This window comes from Phoca vitulina, unplaced genomic scaffold (genome assembly GCF_004348235.1).
Source record: "Phoca vitulina isolate PV1807 unplaced genomic scaffold, GSC_HSeal_1.0 scaffold21, whole genome shotgun sequence".
NCBI classification, from domain to species: Eukaryota; Metazoa; Chordata; class Mammalia; order Carnivora; family Phocidae; genus Phoca; species Phoca vitulina.
The window spans coordinates 31775105-31796280 of record NW_022589724.1 but is presented as its reverse complement, the minus strand read 5'-3'; the positions used below and the strand labels follow the sequence as shown (position 1 = coordinate 31796280).

General features: G+C 65.4%; 1 protein-coding gene across 10 annotated transcripts in view; it reads right to left on the bottom strand.

Annotated features, from left to right (window-relative positions):
* KCNT1 (potassium sodium-activated channel subfamily T member 1) overlaps window positions 1–21176 on the bottom strand; it is a 65333-nt gene that overhangs the window by 11294 nt on the left and 32863 nt on the right. For 6 of the 10 annotated variants that reach the window (XM_032418570.1, XM_032418572.1, XM_032418578.1 and 3 more), the window contains 22 exons: window positions 17354–17433; window positions 16597–16696; window positions 13928–13984; window positions 13191–13239; window positions 13062–13121; window positions 12745–12819; window positions 12593–12676; window positions 11816–11910; window positions 10652–10832; window positions 8790–8954; window positions 8573–8709; window positions 7448–7511; window positions 7239–7347; window positions 6712–6820; window positions 6200–6349; window positions 5883–6121; window positions 5475–5709; window positions 4318–4423; window positions 1428–1600; window positions 947–1018; window positions 568–702; window positions 92–203 (listed from right to left, as the gene is read on the bottom strand). In XM_032418570.1, coding sequence (XP_032274461.1) covers window positions 92–203; window positions 568–702; window positions 947–1018; window positions 1428–1600; window positions 4318–4423; window positions 5475–5709; window positions 5883–6121; window positions 6200–6349; window positions 6712–6820; window positions 7239–7347; window positions 7448–7511; window positions 8573–8709; window positions 8790–8954; window positions 10652–10832; window positions 11816–11910; window positions 12593–12676; window positions 12745–12819; window positions 13062–13121; window positions 13191–13239; window positions 13928–13984; window positions 16597–16696; window positions 17354–17433 — 2587 coding nt within the window. Of the gene's footprint in view, window positions 1–91; window positions 204–567; window positions 703–946; window positions 1019–1427; window positions 1601–4317; window positions 4424–5474; window positions 5710–5882; window positions 6122–6199; window positions 6350–6711; window positions 6821–7238; window positions 7348–7447; window positions 7512–8572; window positions 8710–8789; window positions 8955–10651; window positions 10833–11815; window positions 11911–12592; window positions 12677–12744; window positions 12820–13061; window positions 13122–13190; window positions 13313–13927; window positions 13985–16596; window positions 16697–17353; window positions 17434–21176 lie in introns of those variants that run through there. The other 4 variants (XM_032418571.1, XM_032418573.1, XM_032418575.1 and 1 more) reach the window with 2 other exon arrangements.

The window sequence follows — 21176 nt, the reverse complement described above, 5'->3', positions numbered from 1 at the left end:
CCCCTGAGCCCCAGACCCCCCCATTCCCTCCAGGCTCTGAACCCTGACAGCTCAGGAGGCGGCACGGGGCAGGTCAGGTGCAGCTGCTCACCTTTTCCAGCTTGGAAAGAGCCAGGGAGTAGCTGTCCTTAGCACGGAACTGCATGAACCGCATGTTGGAAGGGTGGGTGAGCTCCGTGGTGATGCTCAAGCTGGGGAAGAGCCTGTGGGGGAGCAGGGGCTCAGGGCGGGGGCCCCTGATCATGGATGGGGGGCAGGGGCTCAGGGCGGGGGTCCCCTGCTCACGGACGGGGGGCAGGGGCTCAGGGCGGGGGCCCCCTGGTCACGGACAGGGGAGGAGGGGCTCAGGGCGGGGTCCCCTGGTCACTGACGGGGGAGGAGGGGCTCAGAGTGAGGTCCCCTGGTCACAGATATTGGGGGGGCTCGGGGTAGGGCCCCCACGTCATGGATTGGGGTGCTCAGGGTGCGGTCCCGTGGTCACAGCTGCAGCAATGGCTGGGGGGCTCGGGGTAGGACCCAGCCTGGCCCTGCTGCGTCTGCCCTGGGTGTGAGCCCCTGGCCTCTCACCGGAACATGGTCTGCACATTGACGATGGTCTTGGCGTCCGCCATGTAGTCCTCCTCCGCGCTCATGGTGCTCTCCTTGTCCACCACCACCAGGTTGTCCGCATAGATGATGCCGCACTGCAGTAGGCTGTCCAGGCTGGGGTGGGGGGGTGAACAAGCCGCGTGGCCAGGGGTCGCCGAACACCAGGTCGGGGGTGCCGGGAGCTCCCTCTGGGCGCACATTGCTCTCCCTCCGCTCTACCTCCTGGCCTGCCCACACCCGGGGAGAAGGAGACTGGAAGAGGGGAGGGGCGGGAGGGGCCTTCCGCTAAGAAACGGGCTGATGCCCCCACTCCACCGTGGGCTCTATAGAGAGATGGCGAGGCAGCCCGGCACCTTACTTGTCCACGGAGCCCTCCATGTAGTAGACCATGGGGAAGCAGCAGATGGCCTCCAGGAAGTGGTGGTCAGGCCTGTGGGGAGAGCAGGTCCTGGGGGTGCCCGTCCTGCTCTGCCGCTCACCCCCCGTGCCCAGCTTGGGCCCTGCCCTGGGTGAGCAGAGCTGGGTGGAGCAGAGGTACCCCAGGACCGCAGCACATCAGACCCGGGAGGCCTTTAGAGACCCATAGGGCTGTTCTTTATTTTGCCCGAGGGCAAACCACAGCCCCGGGGCCGGGGGGACTTGCCCAGGTGAGACCCCGGGCTCTGGGGGTCGAGGTGCTGGGGCCGGGCATCAGCCCCCTGGGGATTCGCAGTGTGGGGAACACAGAAACCGTGAGGGAGGGAGAGCGGGTGCTCCCGAGGACCGGGGGGGCCTGGGGGCGGAGCAGGGGAGGGGCCGGGGCATCTGCAGGTCGGGGCAGGGGGTGCGGCGGGCCTCACTTGTTGTCGAGCAGCAACACGATGGGGTTGAGCTCCTTGCGGGACCTGTAGTAGGCCCGCAGCGGCACGATGAAGTTGTACAGCCCGTTGCCCGCCGTCTCCGCCGAGACGATGATCAGCTTGTTCTTGAAGCCATAGGCCTTGGCGTCTTCGTAGCTGTTGTGTTTGCAGCCCTGCGGAGAGGCAGGGTCGGCCGTCAGCCTTGGAAATGGAACCGCCGTGATTTTACCAGCAATAAGCGGGTTCATCGGGAAGAAGAGAGCATTGCAACCCGGGACAAGCCGTGAGCCAGTTCCGAGAAGGGAAGGCCTGCTGGTTTTCGGAGAAGGGGTGAGTTGGGAGGGGCTCTTCTGAAGTAAAAGCCCACCGGGGGCAGGTGTGGTGGCCTCCCCCTGGCTGCCCTGCGGCTGGCCGGTCTCATCCCGCTGGGTCTGCACTTGACGGCGCGTGGTAGGAGCTCCCCTGTCTCTGTGGGGTCTCCCTTTACTGATTCTCATGCAGTGCTGGCCACCGTGATGACGCCAGGCTCCCCGGGGACCCCTCACCGAAGGGCGCCCACAGGCCCCTGGTTGTCAGCAGCCGGCCCTGGTCCCTTCACGGCCCGCGGCAGCCCCGTGGGAGCCCCAGGCCCCAGCAGACCCGTCCACCCTGCTCGTGGCGGCTCCGCGTCAGGCTGCCACGGGCAGAGCGGCGAGCGGGGCCCGCGGTGGGGGACGGTCCCGTCAGGGAGGGGAGGGAGGCGCTGTGCCAACCCACATCTTAGCAGATGCAGAAAGGAGATCTGGGTCGTGCGTGCTGTGTGCGTGCGTGTGTACATGAGTGCGTACGTGTGTACGAGTGCATGTGTGTGCGCGTGTGTGTACATGAGTGCATGTGTGCGTGTGTGTGTACACGAGTGCATGTGCGTGTGTGCTCGTGTGTACACGAGTGCGTGTGCGTGCGTGCGCGTATACATGAGTGCATGTGTGTGTGCGTGTACGAGTGCATGTGTGCGTGCGTGCGCGTGTGTACATGAGTGCATGTGTGCGTGCGTGTGTGGGTGTGTGTGTGTACATGAGTGCATGTGTGCATGCGTGTGTACGAGTGCATGGGGCCTGCATGCGTGTGTGCGCGTGTGTGTAGGTGAGTGCACGTGTGCGTGCGCGCGTGTGTGGGCGTGTGTACACGAGTGCATGTGTGCATGTGTGCATGCGTGTGTGCACGTGTGTACATGAGTGCATGTGTGCGTGCGTGCGCGTGTGTACGAGTGCATGTGTGCGTGCGTGCACGTGTGTGCGAGGGCATGTGGCCGTGTGTGCATGTGGGGGTGTGCGTGTGTGCGCATGTGTACATGAGTGCATGTGTGTGCACATGAGTGCATGTGTGTACATGAGTGCGTGTGCGTGTATGTGTACATGAGTGCGTGTGCGTACATGAGTGCATGTGTGCGTGCGTGTGTACATGAGTGCGTGTGTGCGTGTGTACGAGTGCATGTGTGCGTGCGTGTGTGTGTACATGAGTGCATGCATGTGTGCGCGTATATATGAGTGCATGTGTGCGTGCGTGCGCATGTGTACGAGGGCATGTGGCCATGCGTGCATGTGTGCGTGCGTGCGTGTGTACATGAGTGCATGTGTGCGTGCGTGTGTACGAGTGCGTGTGCGTGCGTGCGCGTGTACACGAGTGCATGTGTGCGTGCGTGTGGGTGTGCGTGTGCACGTGTTGGTACATGAGTGCATGTGTGCGTGTGTACGAGTGCATGGGGCCTGCATGTGTGTGTGCGCGTGTGTGTACATGAGTGCATGTGTGCGTGCGTGCGTGTGGGTGTGCGTGTGGGCTCCGGCTGTGTCTGCTGAGGCCCACATGCAGTGACACCCCGGGAGCCGAGTGCGCCCCATGCCCAGAACTTGGTGTCTCAACCCCATTTTGCACCGAGCGAAGCGGGGCTCCCTGCAGACGCTCCAGGCCTGGAGCAGGGCAGGTGCATGACGGGGCGGGGACACCATGGAAGCATTCCAGGGACGACAGGGACCCCACCCCGCCCCAGCCGGCCTGCAGGGCTTCCCCCCGCGAAACGGGAAAGTCCGAGCCTCGAAGTCAGTAACGATTCGCCAAGAACTGCAATCCCACAGGAGTAAGCGCAGCGATAAGCCCCGAACCAAAGAGGAGTCTGAGGCCATGCTGCGCAAAGGGGTAAATGCAGAAGGGGACACGCTTCCTCAGGGCAGAACGCTAGCAAACAGATACAGAAGGAATCTGGGATGAGAGACACCCAGGTGAAGGGCAGCTCTCCCCACAAATGACTCACTAACCACAAAAGCAAAAACGGAGGAACCTGGGTGGGCCACGTGTGCCACGTGATCCACATCAGCTCCCCCAGGGATGCGGCACAGGGACGTCTCGTGCCTCCAAGGACACGTGTCACCTTTGGAGATGGGGCCCCAGGTGCACACGTGGAGTCTTCTCACGAGAAAGTTCACGGACCCCCGGGCAGGTGCCACCAAACCACTGTCCGCACCTCCAGATGCCAGGGCCGAGAGCCAAGCGAAAAGGGACGGGACAGCTGCGTGCAGCGCATGGCGTGGACTGGTCCCAGCGGGGAGCCCGCAGTGTGAAGGGCAGCGAGGGCCGTGGGACAAGGGGCGCGCTCTGAGGCGGCCGGTGGACCAGATGGGAGCCGAGGGATGGCCTTGCTCTCGGGAAGCAGGCAGGGGTGGGGGGAGGGGCTCCACCCGCTCTCAGGTTCGGGAACAACACGCCTCGGAAACCGACGCCCGTCTATGGGGGACGAGAGCAAACAGTGCGTCCGGGCAAAGGCCCAGGACTTCCTTCTCATCCTGCAGCTTTTCCGAAGTTCACAATTACCTGGAAGCGCAAAGTCAGGCAGAGCTCGGGGGAGGGGGCCGCCCACCTTGTCCAGCCGCAAGCAGCAGAACGGGGCCTTCACGGGCAGCAGGTGGCACAGGGTGGGGGAGCTGCCGATGTAGGGCGAGTTGGGGGGGTAGCCCTTCACGTACCTGCCGCGGGAGACAGGAGCCCTCCTGTCAGCGTGGCCCGGGGGCTCCGCTCCGACCGCCTCCCCCCCCCCCCCGTGGCTCCGCCCCGGCCCGCGGTCCCCGTCCCCAGAGCGCAGCAGGGCTGTGCCCCGGGCGGCCACACGGAGGCGCCAGACCCCGAGGACCGGTGCCTGCCCAGGGACTGCATGTGGGAAGCAGGGCTGTGCCCCGACCACAGGGTCTGAGGCGGAAATCCACGCACCATGCACACACACACACAACACACACGTGCACACACGCACGAGCTTACACGGGGCCTGGGATCTCGGGCACAACCCAAGGGTCGTGCCCTCCCTGAAGGCCCCAGCACCCCAGCCCGTGGGCAGACGCTGGCCCCCGGCCCCTCTCTGCTGGCTGCCCTGGGCTGGGCGGGTCTCCCCAGCAGCACCCAGCGTGCCCCCCACGGGGGCGGCCCCAGCGGCCAGCCACGCCACCTGCCCCGGGGTGTCCAGCCGCCCTGGGTGCCCCCCTGGATCTCAGAGCTGGTCCCTCTTTAAGGCCCGTCTGCCCCATCTGGGAAGCAGACAGAGGCCAGGAGCAGAGAGAGCAGTGGCCACGGCCTTGCTGGGGGAGCCCTGGCACCCGGCCCTGGTGCTGCCGTCGGGGAGCAGCCTGTCTGTCCCGGCCAAGGCCAAGGCGCCAGACAGAGGCCAGGGCAGGAGGACGGCTCAGGATGGCCAGGGGCCTCCGGGCCTGGAGGGCGCCTCACCAAGGGCTCCCCTAGTCGTGACCTCCACAGACGATGCTCAGCGGACAGCCACCCCCACCGAGCAGGCCTGGCACCGAGGTGTGGTGGCCCAGGGCGCGAGGCAGAGGAGGGACGAGGGGGCAGGCGGCACAGCCCGGCTTTCACGTCTGTGCAGAGTCCCCAGAAGGTTCCATTTGCCAAACAGTCTCCCGCAAAACCCCGGCTCGGAGCCCACGGGGACATTTCCCTCCCCACACGCTGGCCGCAGCCCCCAGGCCTGTCTCCGTTTCCCCCCGCCCCTCTGCCCCGGCACACGGCACTCACTCCACCACAGACAGCCCCTCGTCATCCGATGGCGTCAGCTCGTCCTCCGACGGGTCACTCAGCAGGTCGCAGGGCAGCAGGGCCGAGCTGTCAGCCAGCTCCAGGACGGGCGCGATGCTGGGCCGCCGGCTGCCCGAGCCGTTCTCTGTGGGCAGCGTAAGCTTGCCGCCCCCGCCGCCCCCGCCGCTCTGTGCCGGCCGGCACTCTGTGTTCTGGAGGTCCATGGCCACTGTCCCTGGAACAGAGCGGCCGACCTTGGCTGGCTGCCCCTCCCCGAGATTTTCCTGGGGGTGGCTGGTTCCTGGGTCGGAGGTGGGACCCCTGGTGCCCACGAGGGCCCTGCAGGAAGGTGCGGACAGATGGGGACACGGAGGCCCAGGGGGAGTGCCCGCCTGCGTGGCGCCTCACCCATGGAGGCCACGATGCTGTGCATGGGCAGGCGGGAGGACCCGTCGTACAGACCCTGCCCCGAGAAGCCCTTCTTCTTCTGCTTCTCCTCCTGCTTGAAGATGAAGGCGGAGTTCTCCTCCTTGGTGATGTTGATGTAGAAGCAGGTGTCGGAGGCCGCCAGGGTGTGCCGCGGCCCGGGGTTCAGCAGGATGCTCTTGTTGTCCTCCCGCTTCAGCCCGATGAGGCACACGCCGTACCTGCGCGGGGCGCGGCTTCAGGGGGCCAGCCAGACCCGCGTCCCCCCTGCCCGCCCGCCTGTCCGCCGGGGCACGTACTTCTTGTGCGCGTGGAAGGCGGCGTAGGTGAAGCTCTTGCCCTCATACTCGCGGAAGAACTTGCTGTCCCCCATGCGCACGTGGTACACCTCGTTGCCCGAGCAGCGTCCGTACATGCGCTGCCACTGTTCCGGGGACTCCTGGCCCTCCCTGCGCGGGGCGGCCGCGACGTCACCAGGGCCAGCCGCCCCTCCTGCCCCCCGGGGGCTGCCGACGCCCCCTGCTGTCCTGCATCCCGCGTCTGGCTATGGGTGGAGGCCAGCAGGGCCAGCCTGGACGACCCGGACCCCGCCCTGCGTGGCTGAGCCTCGGGGGGTGGCCTGAGGGGTCACCTGAGCAGCTTTTAAAAGCTGTAAACACGATGGTCTGACTTTTAGGGGGCTGCCAACATGTTTTGGGGCTGAGACTGGCCTCGGTGGCCTGTGGGCTCTCCTGGCACCCCACCCTGGCCGCCACCTGCGCCGTCCCTCCCCGGGCCTGCCCCCTCCCACGCCCCCTCCCCCAGCACTCACTGGCCACGGGACGTGTGCACCAGCAGGGTGATGAGCGTGGACGTGGCGGGACAGATGCAGTTGAGGGCCAGCATGGCGTACTTGCACTCCTCCTCACACACCACGTGGTCTGTGGCAGGAGGGGGCAGGTGGCCGCCCAGACGTCACTGTCCCGACAGCAGGTGCCCCACCGTCCAGCACCCTCCCCGGGGCGCCCCCTTGTCTGCCCCAGCACCTCTGTGCTTGACTCCCAGCTTGATGAGAGCTCCAGGGCTGGGGTCCTGCTCACCTGCCCCCCCAGGAGCCCAGCGGGGGTGCGCCCAGAGACGCCTCTTGGATGTACCACTGACCCTGGGGCCCCGGGGGGAAGATGGTCATCTCATACGGCGAGACCTGCGTGGGCTCCACTGCGCCCCACGCCTTGCTGAGCATGCTCAGCTGTGCCCCCCGCTAGGCCTTTGTGAGCTCTTGGGTGCTCCAGCCCTTCTCTACACCCCACCTGGCAAAATGCACCCCCACCTGGGTGCACAGCCACGGCCCCCACGTACCTGCAAACTTGACGTGGAACTTGTTCTCGGGTTTGAGAATCTGGACGTAGAGGGGGCAGTTGGGTGCGAAGTCCTTCACGGCCCAGGCGCGCAGGATGGTCTGGTGGTCCTGAGCGGGGGAGGCGGGGTCAGGGCCATGGGGCGGCAGCCGCCGAGGGGAGGGTCTCTGCCCTCAGGCGTCCTCCTGCTCTGGCCCCAGGGGCACTCACCGCTGCCGTGCGATCCACTTCATTGCGGCTGCTGAGGATAAAGCAGGCCTCCCCGTTGTCCATCCTGCAAAGCACCAGGTTTGAGCACAGTCTGGACCGTCCATGCTCCGTCTCAGACACCAGGGGCTCAACGCAGAGGCCGGAAGGGGTGGGCCCCGTCGAGACCCCACCTCGCTTGGGCTGATGGCCGGGCATCAGGGCACTGACCAGCTTGCGGGGGGCCCATTCTCTATGACCCCTTTAAGCCGGGGCTGGGCTGGTGGCAAAGAGGATGGACCTGCCCACTTGCCGGCCTGTCCCTTCCCAAGGTCTGGGGACATGGATGACGCATTCTGCTCTCCTCTCCCACCCTGGAGAGCCCTTGGCTGCAGCAGGGGCACTGAGGAACTGCTCACGCCCCAGGGATGGGAGGCCTGGTCCCTCCCCACCACGTCGCCCTGCACCCTACCCACCCTGGCTCTTTGCTTGTCCCTGCCAGGCCTCTGCCTCTCCCAGCCCCTTGGCCTGGAGCTGGGTGCTGGATCACAGAAGAGGCTGAGCCCCCTGGCCACTGCCACCTCCATGCTGGATTCCTTTCTGAAACGTTACAGGTGGGACAGTGGGACTGACCCAGGGCTCAGGAGGTGGGCAGGTGGGTGCCCCGGCTGTCTGGTTTCCTGCTTCCCCTTGGTCCGTACAACCCACAACCCATCACAAAGGATGACTTGAAGTCCCTGGTATGAAGATGTGATGAGGCGGTTTCCTGGGGTGTCCCAGAACATGCACTGGCACATTCTGGAAAGTTCCATCTAACAACTTGAGTCTTCTTATGTCAAGTCACTTTGTTAGCTTGTCTTTAAAAGAAACCTTGCCCACAGCCCCCACCTTCCCATCCTGGCTCCACCTGGAGCCACTCCTGGAACCCCACCGCATCCCCTGGACACCAGAGCAGGGGAGGATGGGAGCTCTGGCAGGCTGACCCTTGGGCACGGGAGGACAGGTGGGCTGGGCAGCGTGGGGCCTGGCTGGCCTGGGCGGGCGGTGGGCACAGAGCCGGAGCTGCTGGTCTCCCTGATGACCCTCCCACCTCAGGCCCCTGCTCAGACAGGCTCGGGGCCCCGCCCTCAGCCCCGGGATGGCACTCACTTGGCTCGCATGAGGTCCTGGTCCTTGAGCGCAGAGCCCTGGAGGTAGATGACCCGCTGGGACCACAGGGGGATCTGCAGGACCCTGCGGACCTGGATGTCCATCTCGGTGGGGCACAGGATGACGACGTAGTAGTCCTGCAGGCGGGCCTGGGGTCAGTGCGGACTCACCTGCACAGGTGGGGAAACCGAGGCCCGCAGCGCCCGGGGTGCCTCACCTGCAGCCGGGGGTGTGCATAGAACTCGTTCAGGAAGTCCATGAGCAGGTCGATCTTGAGGGAGCTGACGCACAGAATCACGTGCTTCTCAGTCTGCGCCCGGTGACGGCTGTAATTGCCCCCCGACTTCTGCCGCTCCATCCACAGGTAGACCAGCTCCTCGAACTGCAGGTGAGAGCGGCTGCGTCCCAGGTGGCCCGGGGCTTGGGGGGCCTTGAGGGTGCCGGCCGTGCGGGGAAGGGTGCTCTCCCTCTGGGGCAGCACATGCGGAGCTGTCCTCCCCGGATAGCACAGAGGGCTGGCGGAGGGTCAGGGGGAGCATGGGGGGGACAGACGTCCCAGCCCCCGGCCCCCGGAGCCCAAGCAACCCTGACGCGATGCCCAAGTCTGCACTCCTGACATGCAGGTGATGATGAGACCCTGGGGCCGCCATTGGCCCCCAAGATCCTTTTTGGAGAAGCCTGGGGGTGTCAGGAGAGTCTCAGACACAGAGTCCGAAATCCAGACTCCGGGCGCGGAAGGGCACTTTCGGTGCCGTGGGGTCCTGCCCACCCCGCTCACCCCGCCCACGCCTCCTGGACGCCAGCCTCACATGGGGAGTCCTTCTAAATTAGGAAAAGGACGGATACAAGTGGCCCAGGGAAGGGAGCAGGGCCCCGCGGAGCCGCGGGGGTGTGGGCGGCCTCCTGCCTCCAGCCCATTCCCCCTCCAGCTCCGGAACCGTGGGTTACCGCAGCTTCCGTCAGCGGCAGCAGCTACCCTCCGGTGGGCTCACCCGTGCTGGGCAGCCCGCCACTAGCTCGCTGAAATGGGATCGTTCCACTGAATTTATGGCGCATCTGCTAGGTTCCGGGGACAAGACCCTGTGGCCCTGCAGCACAGGACCAGTTCCAGCGCTGGAGGGGTCCCCTGGGCAGGGTGGGGGCTGTGTGCCACGGGCTCCGGGCCCCGGCCTCCTCCTCTGCCACCTGGCACAGTGGCATCTGCCTCCTGGGGCCGAGAGGGGTAAGTGACCCGACCGTGCCAGGTTCAGTCGTGTCCCCTAAGAGTCACGTCCACTCGGAACCTCCCCGTGGGACCTTATGTGGAAACAGGGTCTTTGCAGGTATGATTAGTTAAGGTAAGGTCAGACAGGATTGGGGTGGGCCTCCTAAAATGAGGGCAGAGGACACAGAGGGACACGCAGGGAGGAAGCACGTGAGGACGGGGGCAGGGATGGGAGGGACGCAGCCACAAGCTGGGGGAGCCCAGGGATCCCCGCGGCTCCAGAAGCGGGGAGGGCATGAAAGGGAGCCTCCCTCGGGGTCTCCAGAAGGAGCCGGCCCTGCCGACACCCCGGACTCAGACTCGGGCCTCCAGACGGGGACAGGACGTCTCTGCCGTGTGAAGCCCGCGTGTGCGGTGCTGGTGGCCCCCCACGGACGTGCGGCGAGTGCGGGCAGCGGTGGCCACCGCCGCCTTCTGGGAGGGAGATTTAGCGGGCACGCTGCTGTCTTTGCTCTTGTCTGAGGGCGCTAACCAGGCAGCGGACTTAAGCGGAAGGGCGCGGGGAAGAAATGGGGACCACCCCCTTCCACCCTCCCCGAGGGGGCGGGCAGCTACTCCAGCAGTGAGCTCAGCAGCATCCTCGCTCCTGAGCCTCCACCCCCAGCCCCGTCCCACCAACAGACGGCGGCCCCCGTCGAGAACGCCGCCCCTGGCTCCTCGCCCCGCTGGGCGTGGCCTCACCAGCCCCAGACCCTCGGCCGCCCCACAGGGCCCGCTGCGAAGGGCTCCCCCATCCCGTCCCACTCGGGTCTCTGGTGTTGCTCATTCCTGTGCTGGGCGCCGGGTGGTGGGGGGCATGGGGGCTGGAGGCGCACCTGCAGTGGGAGCACCACCAGGGCCACGCAGATCATGATGACCACCAGCAGCTGGGACGGCCAGATCTTGGGCGTCACGTCGCCGTAGCCCACAGTGGAGAAGGTGACGATGCAGAAGTAGAAGGCCGTGAGAAGGGACAGGTTCTCGCCTGCTCGCTCCAGGTGCTGGATGCCACAGGTCCTGGAGATCCGGGCGGTCAGAGGGCCATGGGCGGGGCCGCGGCCACAGCTCCCGGGTGCAGCTCTGCCTGCCCAGGTGCCCCCATCACTGGCAGGGGAACCCCCACTCCACACGTGGTCCTGAGTCCAGCTCAGTTCATGTGGGCTTCCGGCGCTTGCCCCCCCCCCCCCCCCCTCTGCCAGAGCCCACACAACCCCGCTCTTCGGATTTCCCCCTGGACATTCCCTTTCCAGCCCACAGCTCTTTCGAGGCCCCTGGAAAATGCACCCTGAGGTTGGATGGGGAGTTGCGCTGGTTGAGTGTGGTCCTGGGAGCCAGTGGGGGTGGGTGTGCCCCCAGCTGTGAGCCCCCACATGCCACCCCACCTCTGAGCCTCCTCCTCACCCAGGAGGTCAGACAGGGCGTGGGGCTTGCCCAGCCCCTCCCGCGCTCAGAGCTGGACAGCCCTGCTTCCCACGCCTGTGACCCCCGAGTCCCGGTCCCCAGACAGAAGGTGCTGCTGGCAGGGCCTAGGGGGCCCACAGCACCCACCGTGGGGTGCTCAGCACAGAGACAGGCTCAGAAACCCTCCCCCAGGGGGACAGGCGCCGGGAGAGAGCGGGCTGAATCACCCGGGGGATTTCCACCCTGTGGATGCGGGTCCTGCCCCGCCGAGCTCTGTGTGTTGGTAGGGCGTGGGGAAGGGGAGGCAGGAAGCACGTGGCCCTCCTTCTCGCCTTCCCAGGCCTTGGTGCCTGCCCTGCATCCTTGCCTGGGGCACAGGAGGTGGTGACTGGATTCACCAGCACCGGGCACGGCCCGACCCCTGCCTCCTCCTAGAGGAGCTGGACTCAGGCCCCCGGCCCCCTGGGAGTGTGGGCTCTGGGCCACCCCCTGGGCCTTGGGCCGGACTGCCACCGGCCACGGCGGGGCCCTTCTGAGTTCTTGGCCACCAAGGCGAGGGCCGTCGGAGGGTTGGTGGGACCCCCGCCGGGCGCACTCACCCCGTGAACACCAGACACAGCAGGGTGCAGAACAGGATGAGCACCTGGTTGAACATGGCTGACTGCGAGCGCAGGATGGCGCGGTGGAAGTCATTCTGCAGGACGCGGGCCGGTCAGGGGCAGAGCCTGGGACCCGCCACGGAGCCGGGGCCCTCTGGCCACGCGTCCCAGGGCCCGTGAGTGAGCGTGAGAGGGGAGGCGTAGCGGTATTCCAGGCCCCGCCGCGGGACACCTGCTCTCAGCCCTCAGCTCTCTGCAACCCCCTCTCGCGACCCCCCCGGTGGGGGTGGGTGGGGGCACAGGACTGGAAGGCCCTGGCTTTAGTTAGGATGGGGGTGAGCCCAGGGGGCCTGGACTCGGAGGGGACGGCCGCCCTGGGGGGGAACCTGTGTCAGGCTGCCTGCTGACAGCTCTGTAAAGGGGTCTTGGCCAGACACTCAGCAGAGGGTCTGTCCGTGGGCCCGGGTCACGTGGTCCTGGTCTTTGTGGCCCATTTGCTCTCGCCCCTCCTCCCTGCAGCCACTTATTTCCTGGGCTCAGGCAAAGCTCCAGGCTGAACCTCCCCTGTAGCACGAGGCGGAGGTCAGTCCTGGTCAGGACAGAGATGGAAGGGCGGAGACCGGCCTTTTGTGGTGACAGACATAGCATGCTTCTGCTTATCACCCTGGCCTCCTGGGGCACTGAGGGACGGTGGCCAGCTCCCCGCCAGGCTGGTGGCGTCCTGGGGGGCTCACCACCCAGGCCAGGAGGATGGCAGCTGCCCGGCCCGCGGCTTACGATCATGTTTTCCAGGGCGTGCTTGGCCAGCCAACAGTTCAGAAACACAGGGATGAACAGGTTCCTCAGGGGCGCCCAGAATATCTGTGGAGGAGACGAGTCAGGGGGCTGGCACTGGGGGTGCCCCACTCCTCACCCGGCTGCTCACCCACCGTGACGATGAAGGGCAGTGTGTTGATCATCTCCAGGACGAAAGAGACACGGAAGATCTGCTCCCAGATGTTCCCCTGGGGACCGTGGGGGCAGGAAGAGAAAGACAAACCAGCCAGGAGGTCAGGGAGTGAGGTGGAGGTCAGGGAGTGGGTTGGGGGTGGACGAGCCAGCCAGGAAGTCAGGGAGTGGGGTGGAGGGGGACGAGCCAGCCAGGAGGTCAGGGAGTGGGGTGGAGGTCAGGGAGTGGGGGGGGGGGGCCAGCCAGGAGTGGGGTAGGGGGTCAGAGGGGAGGGTCAGGCCAGGTGGGGGTACTCACTTTGTAGCTGAGGTAAATGAGGAGCATTGTCTCCAGGAAGCTTATTATGGCCACGATGACCTAGGAGGGGCGGAGCCTGAGTGGGGCTGGGGGGAGCAGGGCCCACCCGGAGCCACGCCCCCCACTCACCTGAATAGCCCACAGAGTCATCTTTCTTTCCACCCAGAGGATGGGCGCCCTGGGGAGGGAGGGAGGTGAGCCTCGGGCTGTTGTCCCCCAGCCCCGGGGCCTCTGCTGACCCCAAGCTGCTCCTTGGGCAGATGGAGGGAAAGAACAGGAGGGGAAGGGGAGGCTCCCCGGGAAAGGAGGCAGGCCAGAAGCTGGGGGGTGTGGGGCAGTGCTGCAGGCTCAGGGGGCCCTTCGCCCTGAACGGGCTCGCTGGGGCAAGTGCAGACTGAGCCCGGGGCTCCCTTCCTCCCCAGCCCAGCCTGGCTCTGGGGCTCGGGGAAGTGCAGCCTAGCTGGGGAGGGGCAGGGTCTGCTGGAATGCTGGTGGTCCTACAGGAGGTGGCCGAGCCCCAGGAGACGCATCCTAAACTCTGGACCAGGCACCGTGGTCGCTCTGGGGCCACGGCTCTCCTTGGGTGAACGTGTCACCCACAGGAGGAGTAGCTACGACTTGCTAAGGCCCTCCAGCTGCCCCCCTCCCCACACACGGTCTGTGGGCTGAGCTGGAGCGGGGGTGGGGGCCGGGAAGGGGGCTGCTGAGTCAAGTCCCCTGTGGTGACGCCTATCATTCTAACACGGCCCCCGAGCCCTCAGGTGCTCTGAGGGGCATCCCAGCGCCGCCCAGCGCCCGGCCAAGGCTGCGCTCCTGTCCCGAGGGGCTGGGCCAGGGCAAGGTCCCAGACTGGCCAGGGAACTCACCAGTTGATCTCGGAGGATGAGCCATTGAAGGTGTAATTCTGCTTTGGGCAGCCCCAGCTGTGGAGAGACAGAGCTGGCCCAGCCGAGCCCCTGAAGAGACGCTTCCCAAGGTTGCCGTGGACTCAGGGAGCACGGTGGGTGGCCACCCACGCCACCCACCCCACCCCACCCCACCCCACCCAGGGCCAGCTCCCCGAATCTCAGACAGGCTGAAATGCAGCCTGCCACCACCCGCCAGACCCCCAGGCAGGCAGGGTGGGAAAGCACACCATGCTGGGGCGGGGAAGCTGAGGATTCTGCCTGGTCTGACAGGAAGTTGCTGGGGAGGGTTGTGCATGTCAGAGATGGACCATGGGGCACTCAGAGCCTCCCAGAGACCGGAGCTGCCACAAACAAGGCTGGACGGTGCATGAGAGATGGGGGAGAAAGCTGAACTCCCACCCTGAGGTGCTGACTCCAAGACACATGTCTCTGAGTCACTCTCAAGAACAAGCCTCTCTACACCAGCTGGATGCCCAGCCCCTGGGAAGGTGGTGGGGGCATGGCGGACCTGTTCATTCTGCCACAGGATGTAACCAATCACTGACCGAGGGGACCTCACTCTCACAGAGCCCCATGGTGATAGGCAGCTCCCTCCTCCTTTTCTTCCAACTGACCCACTTCCCCTGAGCCTTACTGGGGCTATTGTTGCAAACTCAATGCTCATAGATGTGGCTGGATGTCCTCCCACCCACCCACCATCCATCTACCATCCATCCATCCACCCACCTACCATTCATCCGTCCATCCATCCATCCACCATCCATCCCACCATCCGTCCATCCATCCATCCACCATCCATCCCACCATCCATCCATCCATCCATCCAACCATTCATCTACTATTCATCTATCCAACCATCCATCCATCCATCCAAAACCATTCATCCATCCACCACCCAACCATTCATCCATCCATCCATCCATCCAACCATTCATCTACTATCCAGCCAGCCAGCCAGCCACCTACCATCCATCCATCCAACCATTCATCCATCTATCCACCATCCATCCAGCCATCCATCTACCAACCATCCGTACATCCATCCACTATCTGTAGTTCATCCGTCCATCTATCCAACCATTCATCCACCATCCATCCATCCATCTACCCATCCAACAATTCATCCACCATGCACTCATTCATAATTCATCCATCCACCCACCTATCCACCCATTCTACCCATACTTCCTCCAGGCCCCTCCTCCATTCATTTCCCCTCCCCCCTGCCCATCCAGGTGCTAGGCATTGGGCAATGAATATGATAGACCTGGTCCCTGTAGGGTTGTGGAACCAGATGCTCAGGAGCCTCTGGGAATGGGAGAAGGTGGGATGAACTCAGGAAAGTTGTTTGAGAGTCAGTCAGAGTCCCAAGTTTTCCTTCTCAAACCAGCATGGCTGGATCTGTGCAACCTCACCTGGGATGAAGACAGGAGGAGTTCTAAGGGAGGGTGAAAGAGTGTCTCTGGCTTGGGGACACCAGGCCTGGCTGCACGCAGGGGGTTAAGTGCAACTTGCACTGTCCTTAGGCCCCAGCTTCCTCCCTGGCTCGGCCTGGGAGCCCAGTGGCCACAGTTTACCCTCAGGGAAGAGGCGGGAAGAATCTGCTCTGAGGAGTGAGCCTGTTCACCCAGATGACAGTGATGACAGGCTGCCCGACCTGACAGTGGGGCCCTCAGCATGTGAGTGCCCACCCTTAGTGTGAGCGGCTAGGGAAACTCACTCAGCCTGAGCTCAGGAGCAGAGACTGAGCCAAAGAGAAAAACATAAGAAAGAATCCAAGTTCCAGATGTCACCTCCGGAGAAATGGGAAGGCAGTGTCTGCCTGAAGTGAGAAGGAGCTCTCAGAAATTAAAGCACGATGCAGAAAGATCGGGCCCAGGCTGGAGGTAAAGCTAAGGAAGTCGCACGAAAGGAGAAACAGGGGAGACAGGGTCGTCCAGAACCATAGGCCCGGGCATCGGAATCCCAGAGACAGCGGAGGGGAAGGGGTGTAATCTTCCAAGGCCATGTCCCCCATGGTCTGGCGTGGGAGAGAAGGGGCCACGCCAAGGTGTCCCAAAGACTGCCAGACACAGGCACAGAGAGATTCCACCAGCCCGCCAGGAAGACAAGTGTGATTCCCACAAGGACGGCAAGCAGAAACGGTAGCAGGAAGACCACACGGTGAGAGGGGCCGAGGCCGACTCCCCTGCACTCGTGAGCCTGCAGGACAACTCAGACCTGAAGGGGGTGGGCCGTCTTCGCCTGTGCTCCATGCTGGGGAGGGGAGCCCAGGAGGGGCAGGTGGGACCACGTGCAGCCCCGAGAAAGGAACCAAGAGGCCCTGCATGGCTTGTAATCCTTCCCCCTCCCCGGCTGAAGGCAGCACAGAGCCGGTTGCTGAACCCCTCCCGTGCACCACTGGATGCACACCCACAGTCCACGGCCAGGGCGCCCTTCTCCCCGGGCTGAGCCTGTTGGTCAGCAGGACCCCGAGTGCGGCATCCTGGGCCCAGCTCTGTGGGGGAGGACACTGGGAAGGAAGGACCCCCCAAGGGGCCGGGTCGGGCCAGGTGCTGGGCACACGCCCCATGCTGACGCCATCGGCCTCAGGGTCGGCGAGCTGCCGCAGCCCCCAGCTCACCCACCATCCAATCCCCAGGGCTGGGTCGTCGAGCAGGACGCGGACGATGTAGAGCAAGCAAGTAAGCAGCTTCAGGGAGAAGTTGAACAGCCGGATCCTCAGGCCTGCAGCGGAGGGGTGGGCACGTCAGGGCTCCTGGGCCACCGGAGTCCCACGGCAGTCCCTGCCGACAGCTCCCCCTGGGCACCTGGGACCCCCGGGGCTGGGCTGTCCGCAGGGACTGAGGGACTGCTCTGCACTGTCAGGGTCTGCTACTGGGCCAGCCTCTGAGAGCCTCCATCCCTGTCCCACCTTACGGATGGGGGTGCAGATGGCTCCCACACCACTCACTCCTTGGGACTGGGGGGGCCTGGGGGGTACACTGATGGCCTAGGACTCGGGGGTACCACCTCCATGCCCCATCCTGCATCCCAGCTCCTTCTGGGAAAGCAGGTGGAGGGAACCTGTCAGGGGAGGGGTGGGGTTGCACGGAGGGGACCAGGGAACCTTGCAGGGTGTGGGTAGGAGGGCCTAATCCAGCCCGGTGTCCAGCAGGGGGGTAAGGTCCCCACAGTTTCCGGGTCCCCCCTCCCACTGGGGGGAAGGTGGCCTGAAGCTGAGACCAGGGGCCTTCCCCCCCTGCCCTGTGCCCACCACTCACTGACATAGCTCCTCCTCTGCCCCGGCCCCTGACCCACACAGGCCCCCTGGCTCACTGACAAACCCCCCTCCCCCCACCCTGCCACCCCCACAGGCCCCACCCCCCATAGGCCCCCACTCACTGGATCTCTGGTTTTTGATGAAGAACAGCTTGAGCCGCTCCTTGAAGGTGTTCTCATTGACGTAGAACTCCACCTGGACCCTGGGGGCAGGGAGAGGGGCATGGGGGGCTCTGGCCAGTGGGGGCTCACTCAGGGCCAGACCGGCTACTCCCACACTGCAGAAGCCCAGCAGACAGACAGAGGGCGGCAGCAGGATGAGGTCACCCCCCCTCCCCCTGGTGACCAATGCACCTGCGTGGTTCTGGCAGACCTGCCCACCCACCCTTGCAAAGCCACTGGGCACAGCTGGGGGCTGGTCGTGGCCATCAACTCAGCATCAGGGTCCTCCAGGCCCCTGGAGGTGAACACCCATGGGGCCCCAGCCTTGACTGTCATAGGCAGCCAGCCACCCGGATTAAATGCACCCTGTGTGGCCCTCAGCACGAGCTCAAAACATGCCAGCTCATCTATATAGAATGTTCTAGAAGCTGATAGTCGGTTGCTCTGTCTGATGGCCCCTGTGGCTGTGCCCCGAGACTCGCTGCAGCCTGCAAGATGGTCAGGCCGAGGGGCCAGCAAGACGTGACCTTCCCTGCACTCGCCGTCAGGCCAGCACTGGGCCCCTCCGGCCCCGGCTGCTCTCCGTCCCTCAGGCTCGCCCGTACACCTGGCGAATGCCCACATGTTCCGAGTCCTGCCCAGGCTCCCAGTGTCCTGGGACAGACCACAGCAGACCCAGCATGTCAGTGAGGGAGTTGCTGTGGGAAGGGCTGTCTGGTCCCTGGGGGGTAACACAGAGCCTGGGGCAATGGGCCACTGCCCGCCACTGCCCTGGCCGCAGACGGGGGCCTCCTGTGGCTGCTGGGCCCGGCGTGCTGGGCTGGTTCCCCCAGAACGGTCAGGGCACCAGGGCAGGGGGCTCCGACCTGCTGTGGGTGGGCTGTGCACAGAGGCCCCGGCTCCCACCGAGGCAGAAATTAGCCCTGCTCTTACCCTGACGGCAGCTACGGGGGTGCTCTGCCTGGGGCTGCCCCATCTCCCAGAAGGTCTGCAACCGTGCTTGCTCCCCAAAGCCTGTTCTGGGCAGAGCGCGGGACACAGACGCCGTGTGGACCGGCCCCGGTGGTGGGCCCTCGGGCAGGGCGCCGGCACCTCCCTGACCGGCTCCAGGCTGGGGGCCTTGGCCACAGTGGCCCCTGCTGGGCACAGGGCTCAAGAAGGGCCCCCGAGGAGACAGGGGTGGTGTGGGCCCCTCTCCACTCCTGGGTCCTGGTGCAGGGCGGTCACCCAGCCACAGCCTGGACTCCTAGAGCCGAGCGACAGGAAGGGCCTCCTAGAGACCAGCTAGGTCCAAAACCAGAGCCGGTGGCCAAAGTACCCCACGGTACACCACAAGCCCTGGACCCCAGGACATGCCCCGTACCCCAGGACACCCTGTACCCCGACACGCCCTGTACCCCAGGACACCCTGGACCCCAGGACACACCCTGTACCCAGGACACCCTGTACCCAGGACACACCCTGGACCCCAGGACACGCCCTGTATGCCAGGACACGCCCTGTATGCCAGGACACGCCCCGTACCCCAGGACACGCCCCGGACCCCAGGACACCCTGGACCCAGGACACGCCCTGGACCCCAGGACACACCCTGGACCCCAGGACACGCCCTGTATGCCAGGACACGCCCTGTATGCCAGGACACGCCCCGGACCCCAGGACACGCCCCGGACCCCAGGACACCCTGGACCCAGGACACGCCCTGGACCCCGGCACACCCTGGACCCCAGGACACACCCCGGACCCCAGGACACACCCCGGACCCCAGGACACACCCCGGACCCCGGCACACCCTGGACCCCAGGACACACCCTGGACCCCAGGACACACCCCGGACCCCAGGACACACCCCGGACCCCAGGACACACCCCGGACCCCGGCACACCCTGGACCCCAGGACACACCCCGGACCCCGGCACACCCCGGACCCCAGGACACGCCCCGGACCCCGGCACACGCCCCGGACCCCAGGACACACCCCGGACCCCGGCACACCCCGGACCCCGGCACATGCCCCGTACCCCACGGTACCGTAGCATAAGCTTGTTTCCTCTCTCTCCTTAGAGCGCTCCCTCTTTGGGAGGGAGCTTCCTTTGGAACCCCTGAATCCCATCTTCCTCCATAGGTGCCACCTGGAGCTGGGTCAGGAGGCCCCTGACGGTCTCTTTGGGGAGCTGGTCAGAGAAGCCTGGCTGGGTCTGGGCCCAGTCTGGTCAGGTCAGGGGGGCAGATGCAGCTCACTGAGTTGGGACTCCCCGGGGCCCCAGAGCACCCAGCTCAGGAACACACCCTCCCCGCCACGCTCCGGCCCTCTCCCGGCAAAGCCTAGACACAGGGGTCTCCCCACCCGACCTGTGCCATCTATTCGGGCTTGCTCCCTGGCCAGCAAGGCCCTGCCTGGCCCCGGTGGCTGGTGGCCGTCGGGCTCCTTCCTCCTCAGCCTCCCAGGACACTGACCACGCTGCCCTCCTAACCCCACCTGCTCTGGTCACCTCCTTCTCCCCCAGACTCCTTGGCTGTCCCCGATCCCAGCTCTGAATGTGTGATGCCCCAGGACTGGTCACGGGTCCCTCTCGATGCCCACCTGGCCTGCTTCTGCAAGCTGACTTCGAAACCCCAGCTCTCCTCTGAGCCCCCAGCTGCCCTCTGACATCGCGCCTTGGGGTGTTACTCCCTAGACCAAGCAGGACCAGCCCTTCCCCAGGCCAGAGGTGGCTCCCTTCCCCACGTCAGACCTCAGACCACCCCCCCAGGACACCCTCTATGCCACTGAGAGCCCCTATTCTGCGGGCTCCACTCCCTTCCGGGGGTCCCACCACTTCTGCCTCCCCTGCCTGTTCCTGCTGGAGGCCAGTAGGTGAGACAAAGGGCAGGAGACCAGAGTCCCTAGCTCCTTCCAGCTTTCCCTGTTGGGAAAACCCGGGGACTCCCAGCTCCTTCCCGGGCACCCCAAACCTAACCCGACCTCGCCCCCTCCCCACTTCCCACCAGCCGCCTGCTGCACAGGTGCCTTTCCTGGTCTTTCCCTGCTGTCCAGGCCCGTGGGGTCAGGACTGCTGCCCTGGGGCTGGTTGGGCCCCGGACACCTTCGCTTCCACGTCCCCTGTCCCCTCCCCTGCTCCCCAGAAGTGGAACCCTAGTCACTCCTCAGCCGGCCCTTGTCCCTTGTGGGGGCAGCTGCAGACACCCATCGGGAGAGCCCCCCCAAGGCGGTCGGTGGTCAGCGGCCAGCGGCCTGCAGGTGGGGGCGGGAAGGGCTGGCGGACGTGGCCGCATGGATCGAGCCTGCAGGGCCAGGGAGCGTCAGGAAGCCTCCCCCACTTTTAAGTTTTCATGAGCGGTGGCTGCCCACTTCTACCACTGACACAGAGAGCAAATTACAAGCTGTCCTTTATCCTGAAACACAGGTAGTGATGAGCGTAATTAGGCCGGCCCACGAGGAAATGCCTTCCAGAGCCGCGCAGACCCCGAAGCCCCAGGTTCACCGCACAGGCTGGGCCTGGCTGAAGGGTGCACTCTGGGCTCGGCAAGCTGGTGGGAAGAAGCAAGGGGGCCTGGGGTCACAGGCGGTCTGGCCTGCCCGAGGCCCTGGCCCTCCGCTGCCTGGCTGCTCCGTGGCCCCTGCACCTGTCTGAGCCCCAGCCTCCTCACCGGGGGAATGAACAGTGACAGGACCGTCTGCCACGGCGTCTTGACGGTGCCAGGCCGGGGCCACTGGCTCTGGAGACTTTACCTGTCCTCCCTGCACCTCAGGCTCCTCCCTGTGAAGTCTGGCCAACCGCTT